Source organism: Epinephelus fuscoguttatus, linkage group LG10 (genome assembly GCF_011397635.1).
Source record: "Epinephelus fuscoguttatus linkage group LG10, E.fuscoguttatus.final_Chr_v1".
Classification (NCBI taxonomy): domain Eukaryota; kingdom Metazoa; phylum Chordata; class Actinopteri; order Perciformes; family Serranidae; genus Epinephelus; species Epinephelus fuscoguttatus.
In genome coordinates, this window is record NC_064761.1 from 19,130,296 (window position 1) to 19,152,205 (window position 21,910).

Here is a 21,910-nt window from a genome sequence, read left to right on the forward strand (position 1 = left end):
AACATGCCACAGCCTTGGCTATTGCTTGTTTGGAGGACTGACAACAGAGGCAATTGCACTTAACACTATAATAACATTTCTCCACATCAGAAAACATGGATTGCCAGAAGCACCCAGGATGCCATCAACACACACTCTGCAACGTACGGCTAACAGCTGCAGTCTGGAAACATGGATAACAATTAAGCGGCAGCCTACAATGTAAGAAGAGCAGTAAAAAGTCAAAATGGGACCACAGGAGGAAAGTGGAACTACAGATCCAGGAGAGCAATCCTAGAATCATGTGGCAAGGTCTAAGAAGTATGCCAGATTACAAGCCCAGCCCCACCTTCTTGTCAAGTGCCGATGTGTCTTCAGTTAGTGAACTTAACAATTTCTATGCTCGCTTTAAGGCCATCAGTAGTCAACAAGCAAAAACAGCTGGATGGGTGGGTGCACTTTATACACTTGTCACCCTTCTGAGCATGGCATCAAGAGGGCCTTTAAACCTTGAACACCAAGAAAAACAGCAAGACCAGACAGTATGAGTCAAACTATGTACTGACCAACTAGTGCCAGTGTTGCCATGATATTCAACCTGTACCTAAGAAGTCCAGTCATTCTTGTGCCCAAGAAAACAAGACCAGCCTGCCTGAATGATGACTGCCCAGTGGCACTGACCTCAGTGATGAAGCGCTATGAACGACTGGTGAAGAATTACATCTGCTCCTCACTGCCCAGCACACTGGACCCACTGCAGTTTCTCTACTGTCCCTACTGATTAACAGAAGACACCGTAGCACACTTCCTCCACACCACCCTATCTCACCTGGTCAAAAAAAGGAGCTTCATGAGATTACTGTTCATTGACTACAGTCCAGTGTTAACACCACAGTTTCCGCCAGGATCGTCACAAAACTCAGGGATATGCCTGTGGACCCTTGACTTTCCTTGAATTCCTACAGGCAGACCCCCAGGGGATCAGGGCGGGTGGACAAACTTCTGTTGTTTTAAATACACAGCAAATAGCTGTACAAACAGTGACTAACCAACCTGTGTACTTTTGTGTTGAGCCGTCTGTGTTTCTGGTGCAGCATCATTTGGAGGCGGGCCACCTATGTCTCCAGCTCTCATTGGATAACTGATAAACATTCAGCTTTCTTGTGGTGAAGTCCTACATACATGGTGGTTTTTTTAACACTGGTAGATTACGCTGATGATGGCCTTGAGCTGAAACATGGAGTAAATAAAGAGGATAAACACCAACTTAGAAGTTAGTCAACTTGGCCACAGTGAGAGACAGAGAGCTGCTTCTCCTGCTGATGACAGACAGTACGTACTCTGAAGTCCAAAGGTCATGCTTCCCCGGGTGGGTAAAGAGTTTCTGGTCCGGATTCGGTTCAACTGGCGGCCATTTTTCCAGGGCCGGGCCCTGCTGGTCACAAACACCCTGAGCGGAGGAGTCATTTTGGCGCTGGGAGACATCGTGCAGCAGACCCGGGAGAACTTCAAGAATCCAGACAGAGTCCGAGACTGGAGGAGGACAGGTGAGAAAGAAAGAAGAGCAAAGCATGAGGGATGCAATTACTGCTTCGTCTAAATAGTTCACCATCAACCCTGGAGGTGCTGGTGACTGCTCTACACATGACTGAATGACTGGCCTCACAGTCAATGAAAAGAAATGTAGACAGTCATCATAGCGCAGTGTGTTGGATAAAAGTATCTGCCAAATGAATGTGGGGGCTCTTCATCAGACTGGTGACTGTCTGATGAAGAGCATAACGCTCGAAACGTCACTTCATTAAACATTTCAGCATTGGAGCCCTGCGGTGTGCGAGCTGTTTGTTCTTTGTTTCAAGATATATGGCATTGCAACCAAATTTCAAAATATTTTTCTAATAGTGTAATACCCCCACAATACAGTACCATGGCGCATTAGTTGAGAGGTTGAATCTCTTTTTTCAATGCAAAATAAAATTCCAAACTCTCTCAACCAGTATTTCCAAATCTCCATCTATTAACCCTTTGAAACCTGAGCAAATGGGCTTGATTTCCTTTAAAACATGGGGAGAAGACAATGAACAAAAATGAGCAAACAAATTAGCAAAAAGAGAGAATTAAAAATGAGAAATTTTGTTAAAGTAATGTTCGTAAAATGTTAGTAATTTATTTATTTTTGCAATTGGTGGGACATTTCTTACCAAGTCAGTTTTTTTCACATGTTTTTGAAAGAAATGGCACTAAATTGCTCGAGGTTCAAAGGTTCAAATACTCAAGAAAGGCTTCTAAGGCAGGACAAGAAAAGTGATGCTGTTCCAGGTTTTTTATAGAATAACAATTGTATTTTGGAGAATATTTGTGTTTTGAATGACTCATTCATTGCCATTAATTCTCCTGTTTCTTTCCTCGGCCCTTTACCCAAAGGTTTCATGTTTTCGGTGGGCTGCTCCATGGGCCCACTGTTGCAATACTGGTACATCTGGTTGGACGGAGTGTTCGTGGGTAAAGCTCTAAAAACAGTGGGAAAGAAGCTTCTGGTGGACCAGGTGGTCGCCTCACCGTTTTTTGGGATGTGGTATTTTTTAGGTGAGAAGGACGTATAAGAGCTCCTCCAGCCCTTAGCTGAAGTTGCTATTACTGAAGCGTGACGCTGAGGCACATCTGACAGACAACTGTTTCTTGCAGGTATGGGTCTCATGGAGGGACACACTTTGGCCGAAGGCTGGAAGGAGTTTACAGACAAGTTCTGGGAATTTTATAGGGTGAGTAACATGTAGGGGTGTAGATCACCAGTTTCATCACCACTACTACAGAAGAAGCTGCCACCCCTTTCTTTTTTGCTTTTGTCCATAAAAGATAAAAACAACACATAGATGAGTATAAATAAGTGCAACCAATTCAGTGCAGCAAAGTTTACTTCAAATTAATACCACTAACACACATAAAACAGCACATGGGATAAGTTGGTCTTTCTGAAGGAAATCTTTTCATTTTAACCCAAAATATAATCTTTTTCCTAAAACTTCAGCCCAATCTGGCTCAAAGCCCTGAAGGCAAACTTCTCCAAACAGCCAAACATGAATGACCAACAACATTGTTTAACAAAGGTATCACATTCAGCTCAGTGATAAGGTTCACAGATGAAACAAGTATTTTTTGCTTGGCACTCATTCTTAGCTGAAGCACTTTTACATTGCGTAGTCACTGCATGCTCCGACACAACAGCAGTGTTGAATTTCAGCCTACATGCTGAAACAGAGTAGCTAATGTTGCTGTAGCGAGAATTTAGCGTGTGAGATGCCAGTGAGGCAGGTGCAGTATTTTATCTCATAACAGCATTTTTTACATATCACATGTGCTTATTCTGTTCACGTGTATTTTCTCAGAAATCCAACATATTTCCATTCTGCTGATTTATTCCTGATCGTCTTCTTTTAGTATGTTCGCCATTATCTGCCTGGCACTGTCTGACAGTGACACAGAATTTCAAAATAAAGGCGTATCCTAATGACGAGGATGGCTCGATGCTTTCACTTTGCATCGATGATTTGATTTGATTTATTTATTTATTTATTTGAACATGTAAAAAATAAAAATAAAAATAAAATAAAAATAAGCAATTGATTAAAGCAATTAGAAAGAGAAGAAAACAATATATTCACATCTCATTTACATGTTCAAAAGGAGTAGGAAGAAGTATACACTTATCTGGTCCTACCCCTTGTTCACTCAATATTCATATCAATAATAATAATAATAATAATAATACTGTAATAACAACAACAATAGTAATGATAATAGTAACAATAATAACAACAACAACAACCACAACAACAATAACGACTACAACAATGACAATGACATACGACAACAACATATAGATACACTCACTTACATATAACATATCAGTTATGACTGTTGTAATCCCTCCTCCCTGTATTTGATATCAGATCATCGATCACTCAATCAATACATTGTCACAACCCTAATAACATGTCAGGACTCACCTGTAGATCTGGATCAGCAGATATATTTGCATTGTCATCTACTCATCACATCAGAAGTTTTCCTTTGTTCTTAACCAGAGATAAAAAATTAACTTTGAAGCTTTTTTTTGCATTTGCTTCTGTAAATTGAACTGTAGCCTACATGTCTCGTCTGTGCTTGTGTCCTTTGGTGTTTATGTAAATCGCAAGTAGAAAAAAAGTCTACCACTTTGATCCAACCTGAAATATTTCAAAATTGTTTGATGGATTATCAGGAAATTTCGCACAATTATTCATGACCTCTTGAGGATGAATTTTACTGACTTAAGCCATACCCTGACTTTTCCTCACCTGTAACTTCATGTTTATTGCTAATTAGCAAATGTAAACTGTTAACATGCTAAACTGAGAGTAAAGACGGTCAGTATTTAACCTGCTGAACATCAGCATGTTAGCACCATAGGTTAGCACTGACATTATGAGCATGTTAGAACGCTGACATTAGCATTTAGCTAAAAGTAGCAATGTGCCAAAGCACAGCCTCGCAGGGCTGCTGGAGTTCCTGAAGTCTCTCAGGCTTGTTTTGTGTTTTAAGGCTTCAAGTTGCAGAATATTTACTCACCTTCAGCATCAAACAGTTCTCCCAGTCTTTCTTTGTGTTACCACTGACCCTTTGAACTGTGATCAGTATAGTTGATTTGTAACAATCATTTGTAATCACCACGTTAGCTACACATGTAGCAGGAAACCACTTAGCGTTCAGCCATCTTGCAGTGCAGTGTAGTTAATGTATTAATGTATTGTTATTATTATATCACTAACTTCTGCAATGACTTTTTTATATCATTAAGAAAATAATGTCTGTGAAAAAGCTTACTGGCAGTTTCCTCTCAATGATTATTAAAACAGATATTTTGGTTAACAGTCAGCTGAAAGTGGCCGTTTCTACAATGTTTGCTCTGTGTCATCAGCCACACTTTGTTTATGCTCATTTGTGTTGTTCTACAGGCGGACTGCTGTGTTTGGCCTGCCGCTCAGACAATCAACTTCTTCTTTCTCTCGCCCAAATTCCGTGTTGTCTACATCAACTTCGTCACCCTAGGGTGGGACACCTACCTTTCCTACCTCAAACACAGAGTAAGTCCACCACACAGGAGATTCAACAGAAATTCTGCATGCTGAATAGTTTTCACTTCCTTTATAAAGAGAATGGGTTTAGTTTGGGGGGCAGACAGCATGTTGCCTGTTACATCATGTGTACTGCTTTCTGTTGCGTTGACAGGTTGACAGCCCCCCCACTGAGCTGGTATCAGAGAGCAGTGCTGTAGGTGTACAGTTGGAAACACTCCCACCGCTTACACCTCTGAAGGAAAAGGCTTAGAGACAGAGTTCACGCTCAACTGTGAAGTCCCTCATTGAGGCAAAAGAACATTTTGCTTTTTTATCTGTTCTATTTTCTGCCTCTGCATAATTTTGCAAAACTGTTATAATAGATGGTGTTTTTCCTCTGACAAACTGTTCCTCTCTCAAGAAAGCAAGCACATTTCTGTCTGAACTCTAAAGAGGAACATTCAGGGATAGAAAGCTGTCTCACTGCCTGTCATGTTAATGATGGTACTGGTTTTCTTTTTATCACGTTGTGAGTGAGTGTAACTGCTGCATTAACAAGACCTTAAATGAGACACTACGGAATCAAATTTGTTTCATATGTATTGTAACCGTGTGGAAACGTTTTGTAACTGTGTGAAAAAGTTTTGTGTGAATGCATTCAGATCTGTGAATGTGTAAAAAAATATCCGAACAAATACACTGAACTTTTGAATCCGTACAGAGATCCGTGGCTATGCATGACATTTTGTGAGCAAATGAAAAAGATTTACAGTTATGCATCAAAGTTGTATAGTTGTGGGGCGTCGGTAGTGTAGTGGATCGTGCTGGCGCCCCATATACAGAGGCGATGCCTCGCTGCAGCAGTCGCGGATTCGACTCCGGCTCACAGCCATTTGTTGGATGTCATCCCCCCACTCTCTCTCACTCTCCCATTTCACTCTGTCCTGTCAATTAAAGGCAAAAGCCCCCCCAAAAAATCTTTAAAAAAAAAAAGAAGAAAAAAAGAAAGAAAAAGTTTTACAGTTAAATTATTTTTTACAGTTACGCATCAGATTTTCACAAGTACAAAAAAGTGTTACAGTGCACCAAGTCCACAGTTACAGATCAGACCTTCAGGTACAAATCTAGTCAGTCAGGCATGAACTGATGAAGCCTCTTGGATGAGAGGTGAAACATCTTCACAGACAAATACCAAGTCCAGTTGCGTTCAGTTCGGTTTCCTTAAGACAGCTATTGAGTTGTTCACAGAAAAATAATGAACCAAAATGTCCTTTTATATTTTGAGAGTGACAACATGTTGTTGTAAACAAGCCTTACAGTTACAAAACCGTCGTGTTTTAAACAACGGTTAATAATGAAACACTGCATCCTCAGCTGCTACAGTTATCCATTAAGGGTAGGATTCTTTGCTCCACTATGACAGTAAACTGAATATGTTTTACCTGTGGACAAAACAAGACATTTGAGGACGTCATTTTGGGCTTGGACAAGATTTTTGGTTTTATATGTGTAGATGCTGTTTTTTGGACCATAAAATGGTTAAAAAAAAAAAAAAAAATCAGGTTCAGTTGATCAGTGTTTCTCAAACGGGGGTCAGCAGTCTAATTTGTGTCAGTTTAGGGCTCCCTTGTATGAAAAAGTTTGAGAACCATGGGACTAAAGGTTTGAGGGGTGCAGCCTCAATACAATAATGTTGAATAAATATTTATCCTGTTACTTGACCTGTATGTTCCTTGTGTTATTTTGTTTTCATTGAACACTAATTCATAAATTATAATTTGCCTTGGAGGGCTTTACTGCTGTGTTGTACATGAAATGTATTATGCTTATATAGTCACGCCAAGAAACTTACAGACATACAAACATGCATGTTTTCATAATAGTTGTGATACATGTACTTCTGTAGCCAAGCCCACGGACCGAGTTTGTGTTGTGAAAATTGCAGAGAAGTAATTCCAGTTTAAATGTAAATCTCAACTTGTCAGGCTTTTTTATATCTTTTATTGTAAATGGATGTTTCATAAATGGCTATACTTTAAGAATGTAGGCTAGTTTTACTTCTTTACTCTAAAAGAAAGGGAACAAATTAGAATGTGTTATTTATTGGTTAATATCCAATGGATTGATCAAATTGGGCAGTATATGGCCCATGAAGTAAAATTACTTTGACACCCCTGGTGTATATCATTAAAAAAAGAACACAGGGAAATTACTTGTGAAATCACCATTATTGCAGACATAATAAATACTAGTGACTGGCAAACACCATAACAAGTAGACATCCAGTTTGATCATGGTTTTATTACTGCCATCATAGCTGACTGTAGACAGTGTGATGTAAAGTCTGACCAGTGTAACTTAGTGTATAGACTGCAAAAAGGAGGGAGTTAGTTTTACTGCATTAGAAAATGTCAGAATGCAGGAACTAACATATTTCATGCTAGATGGGTTGAAGGCAGAAGTAAATTTCAGGGTATGCTGTTGAACATTGAGTCAGTTCCTCAGTTGATTACAGACTGTCAAGTGTCTGTAGGTAAATTACAATGTCACACTACAACATTGGGAGGGATAAAATAACTTTACATAATGTGAGGTGAAAAAAGAAAATAAAGAAAAAAGCAACCTGTAGGATTATGAAAAATATAAACATGAACCCCATGTGAGGTATCTTTCTATACAGGTATGGATCACAAAAGTATGCATGGGGTTGAATGTGCAGCAGATGTGAAAAAAATATTCAGTTTTGTGCAGAAAATGAAATGTAAACTGTACATTAACTCATCATGCTGTGCCTCATGAGGGTTAACTGCATGGAGATGGATATGTAAACACAGGTTGGCCTTTACAAGCACAGTATCCTGTGTAAAAACTGAATTTAAATAAAAAATATTCATACTACCTGCATGAAACACAAGGCACTGTGAACAAGTATATACTGTGCATAACTGTTGTTCATGTGCTTATAACGTGAACCATGGGGGAACTAATTTTTCAGTAATAGTAAAAGATTATGAAAAGAATGTCTTCTTTTTTTAATAGAAGATTTTTTTCATCCACATTTCATAAACACTGAACAATGTACCAGAGACCAAAGTGCTGTCTTGTCTTCCTACATAACTTTGACTCAAATTTTGGGAACAGAACACTCTCTCTACTGTCATGGGTCATCACTGCCCCCTCCCTGTCAACATCTGGGTCAGTAAGGACCTAGGAGAAAAAAACAGGGTTTGGTTAGTTCATACGTCTTTGTTAAATTAAATTAAACATTCAAACAACAAAATTAAACATTCCAGGAAAAGTGTATTACATCACCTTAATGTATTTCTCTTCCTGATACGGGGAACTGTTAAGTCCCATTTGCTAAAGCTGATAAGGAGTGTGGCTGCCAGTCTGCAGATGATGATCAATCCACACAGATGCACGTGGGTTAGGGGGAGATACTTGGCGACATGGAAGAAATATGTAGTTAACGCAGAATAGGTGCAATGTGAAATGACAAGGACACCATCTTCATCAAGTATGTGAAACACATTATAGATACAAGTCAGAGCTATCAAACGTCACATAGCACTATGCTTGGGATTCCTCCATCACACTGCTTTCACAGCCTTCTCACAAAAAGTAACTACCTGTTTTGCTTGAAATTCTACATGTAGGCAATAACTCATCACAGACAACAGACACATCAGATTACACTACATGAATGCAAATGTCAGCAGGAATGGGGATTTTTGTCCCTGAACTGCTGATATACAGGTTTGTGAGCCTGACAAGTTGTCCAGGAGAAATGTGTCCAGCGTATTGAATGAAGTATTATATGACTTCAAAATGTCTCTGTTTCTTGCTAATGTGACATGACGCACACAGGTAAATGTGGTGACATTATGACTGATAATCTCTGCAAAATATTTATATTGTCCTTCATGTTAAAACGTTAGAAAAAACACTGATTCATTTCCACAACTTACTTATCTACAGTGTAAATACTGTGTACATGAAGTATCACTTTGTTATAACATCAGCGCTAAACATATGCAGGTTCTAATTTCTAATTTCAGGTGCAAATTTCAGATTTTATCATATTAGTGTGAAGTTTTGTCATAATTAACATGAATTCTGGAGTGAGGGCCAAAAACATAGATTGTGAGGTCACAGTGACCTTTGACCTTCGATGACAAGATTCTAATCAGTGTATTGATGTCACAGTGAAGTTGACCTTTGACTTTTTGGATTTAAAATGCTATAACTTCAACATTTTATCATATTAGTGTGAATTTTTGTCATAATTAACATGAACTCTGGAGTGAGGGCCAAAAACATAGATTGTGAGGTCACAGTGACCTTTGACCTTTGATGACAAGATTCTAATCAGTGTATTCTTCAGTCCAAGTTGACATTTGTGTCAAATTTAAAGAAATTCCCTAAAAGCGTTATTGAGATGTCGTGTAAATGAGAATGAGACAGACAAGGTCACAGTGACCTTGATCTTTGACCACCCAAATCTAATCAGTTCATCACTGAGTCCAAGTGGACATTTGTGCCAAATTGAAGAAAGTCTTTGAGGCGTTTTGAGATATCGTCTTCACAAGGATGAGACGGACAAATGGACAACCCCAAAACATAATTTCTGCGGCCACGGCTTTTGCGGTGTGGAGGCATGACAACAGAAGCCACTGTACCTACAACTACCACCCAGGATGCCATCAACACACACTCTGCAACGTACGGCTAACAGCTGCAGTCTGGAAACATGGATAACAATTAAGCGGCAGCCTACAATGTAAGAAGAGCAGTAAAAAGTCAAAATGGGACCACAGGAGGAAAGTGGAACTACAGATCCAGGAGAGCAATCCTAGAATCATGTGGCAAGGTCTAAGAAGTATGCCAGATTACAAGCCCAGCCCCACCTTCTTGTCAAGTGCCGATGTGTCTTCAGCTAGTGAACGTAACAATTTCTATGCTCGCTTTAAGGCCATCAGTAGTCAACAAGCAAAAACAGCTGGATGGGTGGGTGCACTTTATACACTTGTCACCAGGGCCATAGCCAGGGTTTAGAAATTAGTGAGGTCCTTCTATTCTTTTCTCTTTGAAATTTTTACTGAGGTCCGGACCTCGGTGACCTCATAGCTGGCTGTAGCCATGCTTGTCACCCTTCTGAGCATGACATCAAGAGAGCCTTTAAGCCTTGGACACCAAGAAAAACAGCAAGACCAGACAGTATGAGTCAAACTATGTACTGACCAACTAGTGCCAGTGTTGCCATGATATTCAACCTGTACCTAAGAAGTCCAGTCATTCTTGTGCCCAAGAAAACAAGACCAGCCTGCCTGAATGATGACTGCCCAGTGGCACTGACCTCAGTGATGAAGCGCTATGAACGACTGGTGAAGAATTACATCTGCTCCTCACTGCCCAGCACACTGGACCCACTGCAGTTTCTCTACTGTCCCTACTGATTAACAGAAGACACCGTAGCACACCACCCTATCTCACTTGGTCAAAAAAAGGAGCTTCATGAGATTACTGTTCATTGACTACAGTCCAGTGTTAACACCACAGTTTCCGCCAGGATCGTCACAAAACTCAGGGACATGCCTGTGGACCCTTGACTTTCCTTGAATTCCTACAGGAATGGGTGGACAAATCTCTATTGTTTTAAATACACAGCAAATACCTGTACAAACAGTGACTATCCGGCCTAACAGATTTGATGTTCACCAACGCAGCGCTTAGAGCACTCTTCCTCAGGCACAGGTATAGTTTATGACTGTGAGATGTTTGCTTTAATTTTGTGTGTACTTTTGTGTTGAGCCGTCTGTGTTTCTGGTGCAGCATCATTTGGAGGCGGGCCACCTATGTCTCCAGCTCTCATTGGATAACTGATAAACATTCAGCTTTCTTGTGGTGAAGTCCTACATACATGGTGGTTTTTTTAACACTGGTAGATTACGCTGATGATGGCCTTGAGCTGAAACATGTTGGAGTAAATAAAGAGGATAAACACCAACTTAGAAGTTAGTCAACTTGGCCACAGTGAGAGACAGAGAGCTGCTTCTCCTGCTGATGACAGACAGTACGTACTCTGAAGTCCAAAGGTCATGCTTCCCCGGGTGGGTAAAGAGTTTCTGGTCCGGATTCGGTTCAACTGGCGGCCATTTTTCCAGGGCCGGGCCCTGCTGGCCACAAACACCCTGATTGGAGGAGTCATTATGGGGATGGGAGACATCGTGCAGCAGACCCGGGAGAACTTTAAGAATCCAGACAGAGTCCGAGACTGGAGGAGGACAGGTGAGAAAGAAAGAAGAGCAAAGCCTGAGGGATGCAATTACTGCTTTGTCTGAATAGTTCACCATCAACCCTGGAGGTGCTGGTGACTGCTCTACACATGACTGAATGACTGGCCTCACAGTCAATGAAAAGAAATGTAGACAGTCATCATAGCGCAGTGTGTTGGATAAAAGTGTCTGCCAAATGAATGTAATGTTGCAGGATAGTGTGGGGAACATGTTTCTACAGAACATGTTTCAAACTTTGACTGCTCATACAGCACCTCAGATAATTTGCACAACCTCAGTGAATGCAGACTAAAGCTTTTGTGTGTTTTTGGTTCTAAAAGACCATAAAGGAGAAGGTAGAAAAGGGTAAATGTTAAAAAATACAAGATATATGGCATTGCAACCAAATTTCAAAATGTTTGTCTAATAGTGTAAAACCTCCACAATACAGCACCATGGCACATTAGTTAAGAGGTTGAATCTCTTTTTTTCAATACAAGATAAAATTCCAAACTCTCTTAACCAGTATATCCAAATTTCTATCTATTGACCCTTTGAAACCTGAGCAAATGGGCTTGATTTCCTTTAAAACATGGGGAGAAGACAATGAACAATGTAAGAAAAAAATGACCCAAGAAATTAGCAAAAAGAAAGAATTTAAAACAAGAAAAGTAGTAAAAAGAAAGAAAGAAAAAAAGAAAGAAAGGTAAAGACAAACAAGGTAATGACCTGGAAAGAGTGTTTAAAAATTACAATTATTCTGTAACCTACTTTTAAAATGTTATGGTTATAATAAATATAGTTTATTTGTTTTTTTTCCTCATTTTAAAATTAATTTTTTATTTTTTTTTATTTTTTATTTTTTTTTTTGCAATTGGTGGGACATTTCTTACCAAGTCGGTTTTTTTCACGTTTTTGAAAGAAATGGCACTAAATTGCTCGAGGTTCAAAGGTTCAAATACTCAAGAAAGGCTTCTAAAGCAGGACAAGAAAAGTGATGCTGTTCCAGGTTTTTTATAGAATAACAATTGTATTCTGGAGAATATTTGTGTTTTGAATGACTCATTCATTGCCATTAATTCTCCTGTTTCTTTCCTCGGCCCTTTACCCAAAGGTTTCATGTTTTCGGTGGGCTGCTCCATGGGCCCACTGTTGCAATACTGGTACATCTGGTTGGACGGAGTGTTCGTGGGTAAAGCTCTAAAAACAGTGGGAAAGAAGCTTCTGGTGGACCAGGTGGTCGCCTCACCGTTTTTTGGGATGTGGTATTTTTTAGGTGAGGAAGACTTCACATTTTATCGGAGACAAAAAAAACAATGTGTGTCAGTATGAGAGATGGATGGAGTACCAAGGTCATCTGTTTCAACAGTTTACAGGACTTACATAAGGTTCTGTTTGTGAGTGTCGGTCATGTTTTATAAAAAGCTCTTCTAGCCCTTACCTGAAGTTGCTATTACTGAAGCATGACGCTGACACACATCTGACAGACAGCTCTGTTTATTGCAGGTATGAGTCTCATAGAGGGACACACTTTATCTGAAGGATGGACGGAATTTAGGGAGAAATTCTGGGAACTTTTTAAGGCAAGTACACTTGTCAGGTCTTACCTGTGGATCTGGATCAGCAGATCAGTGCAAATGTACTTGCATTCATCCACTCATCACATCGGAAGTTCTTCTCTGTAGCCAGATATAACCAGAGATAAGAGGTTAACTTTGGAGCTTTTTTGCATTTGTAACTGTAATTTAAACCAGTACTGTGCACAGACATTATGCAGAGCAGGTGCTCAGGTGGAAAAAAGGACACCCCTTCCACAAATTGTGCACATGCAAGTGTACCCTGCCAGAGGATTTCTTTCTGTGAGCACCAGAGGGTTTCTTGAGCTTGAGGCCTAAGTTCACAAACATTTGTGCGCAGTAATGAACAGAGACATTTCTGTCTGGGCCACTCTCCTCTCCTCTCCTTTCCTCTTTTGAAAATAGTCATGCACTAATTCTTATAATTATCTTCTAAAGAAGCTTTAAACATTGCATAAGAATCCCAGAGAACAGAAATGAGCAGCCCAGCACTGCTCCTCTGCTCCCTTTACGCAGCACAGCACCAAACTGCATGTCATTTTTTTTAAAAAAACTGATTATTAGAGACTCGACATGGGAGACATACACATTATTTCAAATTGAATTTTGGTTTAAAAAGACACATGTAAGTTGGAAAGCAATTCGACATCTGTCTCTGCCTGCACCGGGCAGCTGGTGAACCTGAATCTGGCACAGAGTTGGAGGTAAAAGGTGTGATTTTACACCACACTAGCTTACTTCTTGTTACTGTAATGGTGGGTTACTGCCTGAACTAGACAGACTGTATTCAGGTGAGCCTTTATAAGTTATAGATAGGGGACAAACTCTCCCATACTGGACCCCTAATCCACATCCCCTCCAACACCACCAGTGCACGTGGGGTCTATCTGTGCAGGTGCCTGAATTTAACTGTAGCCCACATATCTTGTCTGTGCTTTTGTTCTTTGGTGTTCATATAAAACGCATGGAGAGAAAAAAAGCTGAAAGCGAGCATCAGTCTGATTCATTTTGTTGCTGCCATCTTGAGCCTTTTTAGCAGTGTGGCTCTGTCGATGTCAGTGTCAGTCCACCACTTTCAACCAGACTGAAATATCTCAAAAAAACTTATCTGATGATCGCCATGAAAGTTTGCACAATTATTCATGGTTCCTTTGGTCACTTGTTGTGTAATCAGTTCAGCTTTATTTATGCTCACTTGTGCTGGTCTTGCCTGTAGGCAGACTGCTGTGTTTGGCCTGCCACTCAGATGATCAACTTCTACTTCCTCTCACCCAAGTTCCGCATTGTGTACATCAACTTTGTTGACTTAGGATGGGACACCTACCTGTCCTACCTCAAACACAGAGTGAGTCTGCCACACAGGGGTTTCAACAGAGATTATGCTTCCTGGACAGTTTTCACTTCTTCTATTGAGAGAATGTGTTTCATTTTTACTTATTGTATAAGCATTTAACGCCATTTAGTTTTATATCTGTACATTAATAAAGGTTAAAATCTTAAAACTCTGCCATTAATGTGGACGAATTAGGAGAGAACTAGTTTTCTACTTGTTCAGGTTTTAAAAAGTGACGTGATATTCATTAAATTGATGCGTGTATTGGATTCTGTTGTGTTGACAGGTTGACGGCCACCCCACTGAGCTGGTATCAGACAGCAGTGCTGTAGATGTGCAGCAGGAAGTGTTAAAATCGCCCAAACCTCTGAGGGAAAAAGCTAGAGACGGAGTCCTTGTTCAACTGTGAAGTCCCTCATCAAGGCAAAAGAACATTTTGCTGTTCAAACATCTTTTCAGCCTTTGCAAAATGCCGCAGGACTGTCACACCGGACGGGCTTTTTCTTCCGACAGACCTTTCCTCTCTCAAATTTAAAACAACCACGTTTCTGTCTGACCTCCTGTCAAAAAAAAAAAAAATACCATTAAAAATTACTAATACTACAAATATTCATATATTTTAAGAATTTGAACCCTTTAAATGCCAGTTTTCATTTGCATAATGCAATATTTTCTGTATACTTAAGTCCAGGGGAACTTTAAAAAAAAAAATATATATATATATATATATTCATTCTTTCACAGTCTGGGATGTGTCAATCATTAGCAACAGCATTTTTTTTTTTTTTTGGGGGGGGGGGGCTAAAGATGTTAGATATGAATATTATTATTATTATTATTATTATTATTATTATTATTATTTCAACCAACATCAGTCCTGAGCAAAACTATCAAATATTAATTCTTTCTCAGAATTTTAACCCTTTAAATACATTTTTTTGACATCATGCCATTATGTTGTTAATGAATACTCACACACAAAATGAATTTCTATCCATAAACTATAAGCTATAAGACTATTTTTTTTTTTTTTTTTTTTTTTGTGGGTTGGGGGGATATGCCGGTCTGGGATATTTCTCAGTGATCAGCAACAAAAAGAATCTCACCTGCTATTTGGGGCGAGAAATTTGAAATGTGAAATTATGACTACTTCATACTGAATGTTTTTATAAATACAGTATTTATTCACTACACAACTGTAGCACAACTACATACACAACTGTAGCCTAATCTAACAGCACAGTTTGCAGCCTGGCTGAGAGCACTTTATTTGATTTATATGATTTTTTGAAAAAGAGCTCCAAGGCTCTGTCGTATGGAAACTCAGTCAGAGGTGGCCCATGGATGCTGAGTAGCATGCATGCAGCCAGATGGTCCCTCTGCAGCCTGTTCCTCAGGTCTGTCTTCAACTACACATAAAACCAATTAGAAATGTGTTGAATTCTGTTGATCTTGAATGTGCTCTCACACTGACCAGGCTGTCTGTAGAGGGAGCGTGGTAAACAGGTAGCAGGTATTGCAAATTAATAAATGACTGCTTGCCCCTGTTCCAGCTGTGTGTGTGCATGCCGGTCAAACGAAACCGATGGCTGCGTGTGATTGTTGCTCCGTCAGTTACAGTTTTTCTCTGTTGCTTAAATTTTTTTTTCTCAAAACTACACACAAACCACAAAAACACACACACAAACTGCTTAACTACCTTCAAAACAAGTTCAACATCTTCTCAAAATGGAACTTTGTGTTCAAATGACACACACAGCCATCGTATGAGTAGACACTTGTAGCACCAATTGAACATTGCAGTGCAAAATGGAAAACACTACTGTCTGAATGGAAAACAGAATTATATTTATACATATTTATATATTATACATTTGCATGTTCATGGTGTCACACTTGCCCATTTTGTTGGTTACTGTATTACAGTATAATGTTTTGTGGTATTTTCAAATATAAAACAACACATTTGCAGTAACAGATTTTTTTTATTCTTTTTTTTTTTTTTTAATCCAAAAACAAACGAATACGGCCACAACCATCAAAACAGATTTACTGGTGTGCCACATCATGCCTTTGGTTCCTGTCTGGCCTCAGGACCTCATCCACATCACAGGCAATGTTTTCCCTCACCAGGCAGTGGGGGAAGTAATGCCTCGAATGTTGCACGAAACCTTGGCAGGCCTCAGCTGGGACGTTGTCACAGGCCTCCTCCATTGCCTGGAGCAGTGCGACGCGCTGCTGGGGGTTGAGCTCATACACCTTCCATCGCCATGCGGAGAAGAACTCCTTAATGGGGTTCAGGAAGGGGGAGCATGTTGGGAGGAATACAGCAGAAAACTGTGGGTGGTCGGTGAACCAGTCTCGGACCACAGCAGCCCGGTGGAAACTCACATTGTCCCAGAGGACAACATAGTTGAGCTGCTGTGGCCCAAAGAACTGCTCGTCAGGTGGGATGAGGTGGTCATGGAGTGTGTCCAGGAACGCCAGGAGAAGATCACTATTGTAGGGACTGAAGGTGGCATGACGATTGAGGATACCATGGTGAGTCCCTCAGTCCATAGGGACTTGGGTTGGGAACCGGAGGGTCGGGTCGAGTCCCCGTCCGGACCAAAATATGGAGCGTGGACTGGTGGCCTGAGGTGCCAGTTCACCTCCTGGGCACTGCCGAGGTGCCCTTGAGCAAGGCATCGAACCCCCCCAACAGCTCGGGGCGCCTCACCAAGGGCAGCCCCCTCACTCTGACATCTCTCCACTTTGTGCATGTATAGGTCCTATTTGTACATGTGTGTGTCTTTCAGACCTGTGTGTAATTGACAAGCAAGAGTGAAAACATTGAATTTCCCCTCAGGGGGATTAATAAAGTGAATAAACTCAAACTTCATCGCCGCACACATGATGATGTTACTTCCACGCTGTCCAGGGACATCAACAATGGTAGGCTGGCCGATTAGATTCCTTCCCTGACACCTTCTTTTCACCAGGTTGAACCCTGCCTCGTCAATGTAGAGGAATTCATGGATCTCGGCAGCCGCATCCAGCTCCAGAACTCTCTGAAACAGACAGCATGACAGTATCAGACATGGACCTAGAGCAGTCAATACATGATCGTGTGAGACAATGTAAAGAAACACTGTAACTGCATCATACAGTAATACAATACAGTAATGTGTCAGTGCTGGATATAGGACTTACTTGCACATAGTCATGGCACAGCTCCTTGACTCTGGCCGAATTCCTGTCAAAGGGCACCCTATACACTTGTTTCATGCGTACTGCATTGCACCATAGGACACGGTCCAGTGTGCTGAGGCTGACAGAGTTGATGGTCTGGAACACCGCTTGGTCTTCAATCATCTTTCTTTGGATTTGTTTTAGGGTGATAGCGTTGTTCTCCAGCACCGTGTTCACAATGGCAGTCTCCTGCTGAGCCGTGAACACACGTGCCCTCCCACCTGCTTGTGGTAATCTTTCATTTCTGCAAAAGATACAGATACAGCAACATACATTACATATTGTATAGACAAAGTAGGAATGCAGTTCCCAATCTCATACGTATGTGCCACACTGTAGAACATGCTTTGTTTACAGCACAGTACAACGGTCCACTTACAGAACTATATTCTACAGTAATCATTGAGTGCTGTATTGATACAGTATGCAGTACTACATACAGTGAAGTCGAATGGGTAGTATTTCTTACCTATCCTCATTTCTGAACGTCCTTACGATGGATGCCACAGTGAAGCGGCTGAGGTTTGGTTGGACCCTTAGACCAGCCTCCCTCATTGTCAAACCATGGTTGAGGACATGATCGATTATCTTGGCCCGAATCTCATCTGAGATGGCGGGTCTCCTTCTTTCTTTTTCTCTTCCTCCCCCGCCTTGGCCTCCTCTCCCCCCATCTTGTCCTCCTCCTCCTCCTCCTCCTCCTCTTTGTCCGCCTCCTCCTCCTCCTCTGCCTCTCTGGACACCTCTCCCTTTGAATCCATCAATTGTTCTCCAAACCAGGAGCTCACCTTTGGCCCTTTACATTCCTCAAGCTCTAATTGCAAATTGCTCAACGAACTTTAGTGTTTAGCACTTTGATTGGTTGTGTGTTCCACGTGAAAACAGTGAGATTTGTATTGGAAAAGAGTGTTCAAAATACAGAGACTTGTGTGTAGTGTTTTGAGAAGAGGGATGACAAGGGAATTGAGAGCTGTGTGTAAAGTAGATGTGTGTGTTTGAAGGTCAGCAGAAGTGGTTTAGTGATTTGGTACATAAGTCAAGGATTATGCACATTGTGCTTGAAGTTCTGATTTTTGTGTTTAAGCAATTATGACAAATTGTAATGGTGGGTTACTGCCTAAACTAGACAGGCTTTATTCAGGTGAGCCTTTATAAGTTATAGATAGGGGACACACTCTCCCATACTAGACCCCAATCCACATCCCCTCCAACACCACCAATGGCACATAGGCCTTTGTGTTGGCCCCCGTGTGCCTTGGGCATGTCTGTACCCTAGGTCTGGCTGTATTGAGATGTTTTTATAGTGGTTTAATTGCATATCAGTGACAAACAAAGCTGAGGCTTAGGGGAAACATTATTGTTAACTGGCTGTCCATGAAGACAGATGAGGGAGACATAATGGGAGCACTCCATTTGCGAGCAGCTGCCAAAAGTGAAGTTAAAGAGGGAGGAGCAGGGCTTGACTCAAATGCGGCTGTTGGGCGTACAACACACTTTTAACTGAAAATTGATTCCATGAGCCAAATGTAAAACTAAAATATTAAATGATTTAAAAAAAAATAGGAAAAAATATGTCTTGCAAAAAGGGCACTTATCTAGACAGAGGGCAAAAGAGCAGATGCTTAAGCAACACCTGGAGTCTATCTGTGCAGGTGCCTGAATTTAACTGTAGCCCACATATCTTGTCTGTGCTTTTGTTCTTTGGAGTTCATATAAAACACATGGAGAGAAAAAAATGAAAAAAGAGAAAAAAGCTGAAATCGAGCATCAGTCTGATTCATTTTGTTGCTGCCATCTTGAGCCTTTTTAGCAGTGTGGCTCTGTTGATGTCAGTGTCAGTCCACCACTTTCAACCAGACTGAAATATTTCAAAAAAATTTATCTGATGAATCGCCATGAAAGTTTGCACAATTATTCATGGTTCCTTTGGTCACTTGTTGTGTAATCAGTTCAGCTTTATTTATGCTCACTTGTGCTGGTCTTGCCTGCAGGCAGACTGCTGTGTTTGGCCTGCCGCTCAGATGATCAACTTCTACTTCCTCTCACCCAAGTTCCGCATTGTGTACATCAACTTTGTTGACTTAGGATGGGACACCTACCTGTCCTACCTCAAACACAGAGTAAGTCAGCCACACAGGGGTTTCAACAGAGATTATGCTTCCTGGACAGTTTTCACTTCTTTTATTGAGAATGTGTTTCATTTTTACTTACTGCATAAGCATTTAACGCCATTTAGTTTTATATCTGTACATTAATAATAATAATAATACATTAATAAGAAATTTGAAATGTAAAATTATGACTACTTCATACTGAATGTTTTTATAAATACAGTATTTATTCACTACACAACTGTAGCACAACTACATACACAACTGTAGCCTAATCTCCCCCTGTGTCCTGTGAGACGTGAAATTTGACATGTGAAATTATGACAACTTAAACTGAATGTCTTTATGAATACACTATTTGTTGACTACACCACTGTAGCACAGTAGCACAACCATATACACAACTGTAGCCTAATCTAACAGCACAGTTTGCAGCCTGGCTGAGAGCATTGTATTTTTCTTGATTTTTTGAAAAAGAGCTCCAAGGCTCTGTCGTATGGAAACTCAGTCAGAGGTGGCCCATGGATGCTGAGTAGCATGCATGCAGCCAGATGGTCCCCCTGCAGCCTGTTCCTCAGGTCTGTCTTCACCTACACATAAAACCAATTAGAAGTGTGTTGAATTCTGTTGATCTTGAATGTGCTCTCACACTGACCAGGCTGTCTGTAGAGGGGGCGTGGTACCTTTCTCTCACCCTTTTCTCTCCCTCTACTTCGGACTGTTGTCTCTCTACTCTTGAGCGCGCCGTAGTACAGCCAGACAGGCAGGTGTTCGCTCCTCCTTTTCATGCTGTGTCTGACTTATCAATGTCATCTTGTTGTCACAGCGTCACTGATACTGGCTCTGTTCTGTTCCTGGGGCGTGTTTGCTGCTGCTCTCCCTGCCTTGGATTTCCCATGTAGGTGCATGGAAGGGCAGAGAAGTGTGCTCTCTCCGCCTTAAGGCTTTCCACATAGGCACGCAGAAGGGCGGAGAGATGTGCTCTCTCCACCTGAGGCTTAGGCACGTGGAAGAGGCATTCTGTGTAAGCTTTGGAAAGGCAGAGGGGCCCCAGAACAGAGTCATACCCACAAATATAATATTGCAAATGGAAATAAAGTTTTCTTTGACTTAAGTGGTCCTGACTGAAATAGTAATACTAAACTGAACAATCACAATAGGATCCTTATACCATTTGGTGCTACGGCCATAATGATGTTTTAAATACAGAGCAAATACTTGCTCACACCAACCCACTGTTTAGAGCATTTACTCCTCAGGCACAGTAATCTTTTTGAATGTGTATTTTGTTGTGTGCTTTTGTGTTTGTAGTCCACATACATGCTGTGTTTTGTGTTTTTTTTTTTTTTTTTAACATTTGGTAGCTTATGCTGATGATGGCCCTGAGCTTAACTGTGTTGGAGTAAGAGGATAAACACCAACTTAGAAGTTAGAGAGACAGAGAGCTGGTTCTCCTGCTGATGACAGTACTCTCTCTGCAGTCCTAAGGTCATGCTTCCCCGATTAGGTAAAAACTTTATGGTCCGCATTCAGCTCAGCTGGCGACCACTTTTCCAGAACCGGACCCTGCTGCTCACAAACACACTGAGCGCAGGGGGTATGCTGGCGCTGGGGGACATTGTGCAGCAGACCTGGGAGAACTTCAAGAAGCCAGGCAGAGTCCGAGACTGGAGGAGGACAGGTGAGAAAACGAGACAAGCAGAGCTATTGTGGAAATAGCTCACTGCATTATATTCCATTGTACTTTATATTTTGAACTGACACCTGGCACCTAAATTTTGTATTTTCCTTTACATTAGTAAAGACAATTCCACTATGAACTGATGTCAGAGGGCACAAATTGATGTGCAAAATCTTTGATTGATTCTGTGAGAGTTAACAATTTCTACAGTAATAAATCAAACTTTGCTTGTTCTTACAGCACCTTAAATAATCTGTACAAACTCAAGGCTCAATAAAAACGAAAACTTTTATTTGAATTTGGTTCATGTGTTGATAAAAGATATTTGTGATGCCTGTGCCAGGATCTGGGTGGCCTATCACCTCTGCAAAACAATTTCTTCCCGCGAAACATAATATTCAGCAGAATTTGAACAAATTGATGGCTTTTATTTAATGATGTAATACAGTATGATTTAAGATGTAATGTTATATTTATTTGTTTGTTTATAAAATATTTATATGTTCTTAACTAATAAATAAAAAATGAATAAATGAATGAATGAATGAATGAATGTTTATTTTTGAACATGTATAAAAACATTATAATTAAATATTAATATTATTAAAATATATTAGTATTTTCATTCAA

At 40.6% G+C, this 21,910-nt stretch overlaps 3 protein-coding genes across 3 annotated transcripts in view; all 3 read left to right on the forward strand.

Annotated features, from left to right (window-relative positions):
• Positions 1-21,910, forward strand: part of LOC125896304 (mpv17-like protein 2) — a 35,795-nt gene that overhangs the window by 10,784 nt on the left and 3,101 nt on the right. The gene's annotated exons all lie outside the window — the stretch shown is intronic.
• Positions 1,337-5,384, forward strand: LOC125896305 (mpv17-like protein 2). The gene is made up of 5 exons (XM_049588757.1): positions 1,337-1,526; positions 2,404-2,565; positions 2,665-2,741; positions 4,974-5,102; positions 5,248-5,384. The coding sequence occupies exons 1-5, from the start codon at positions 1,337-1,339 to the stop codon at positions 5,344-5,346; spliced, it is 657 nt and encodes a 218-aa protein (XP_049444714.1). The 3' UTR covers positions 5,347-5,384.
• Positions 11,174-14,669, forward strand: LOC125895549 (mpv17-like protein 2). Its single transcript, XM_049587477.1, has 5 exons — positions 11,174-11,363; positions 12,465-12,626; positions 12,857-12,933; positions 14,144-14,272; positions 14,547-14,669. Exons 1-5 carry the CDS (start codon positions 11,174-11,176, stop codon positions 14,667-14,669), a joined length of 681 nt encoding a protein of 226 aa, XP_049443434.1.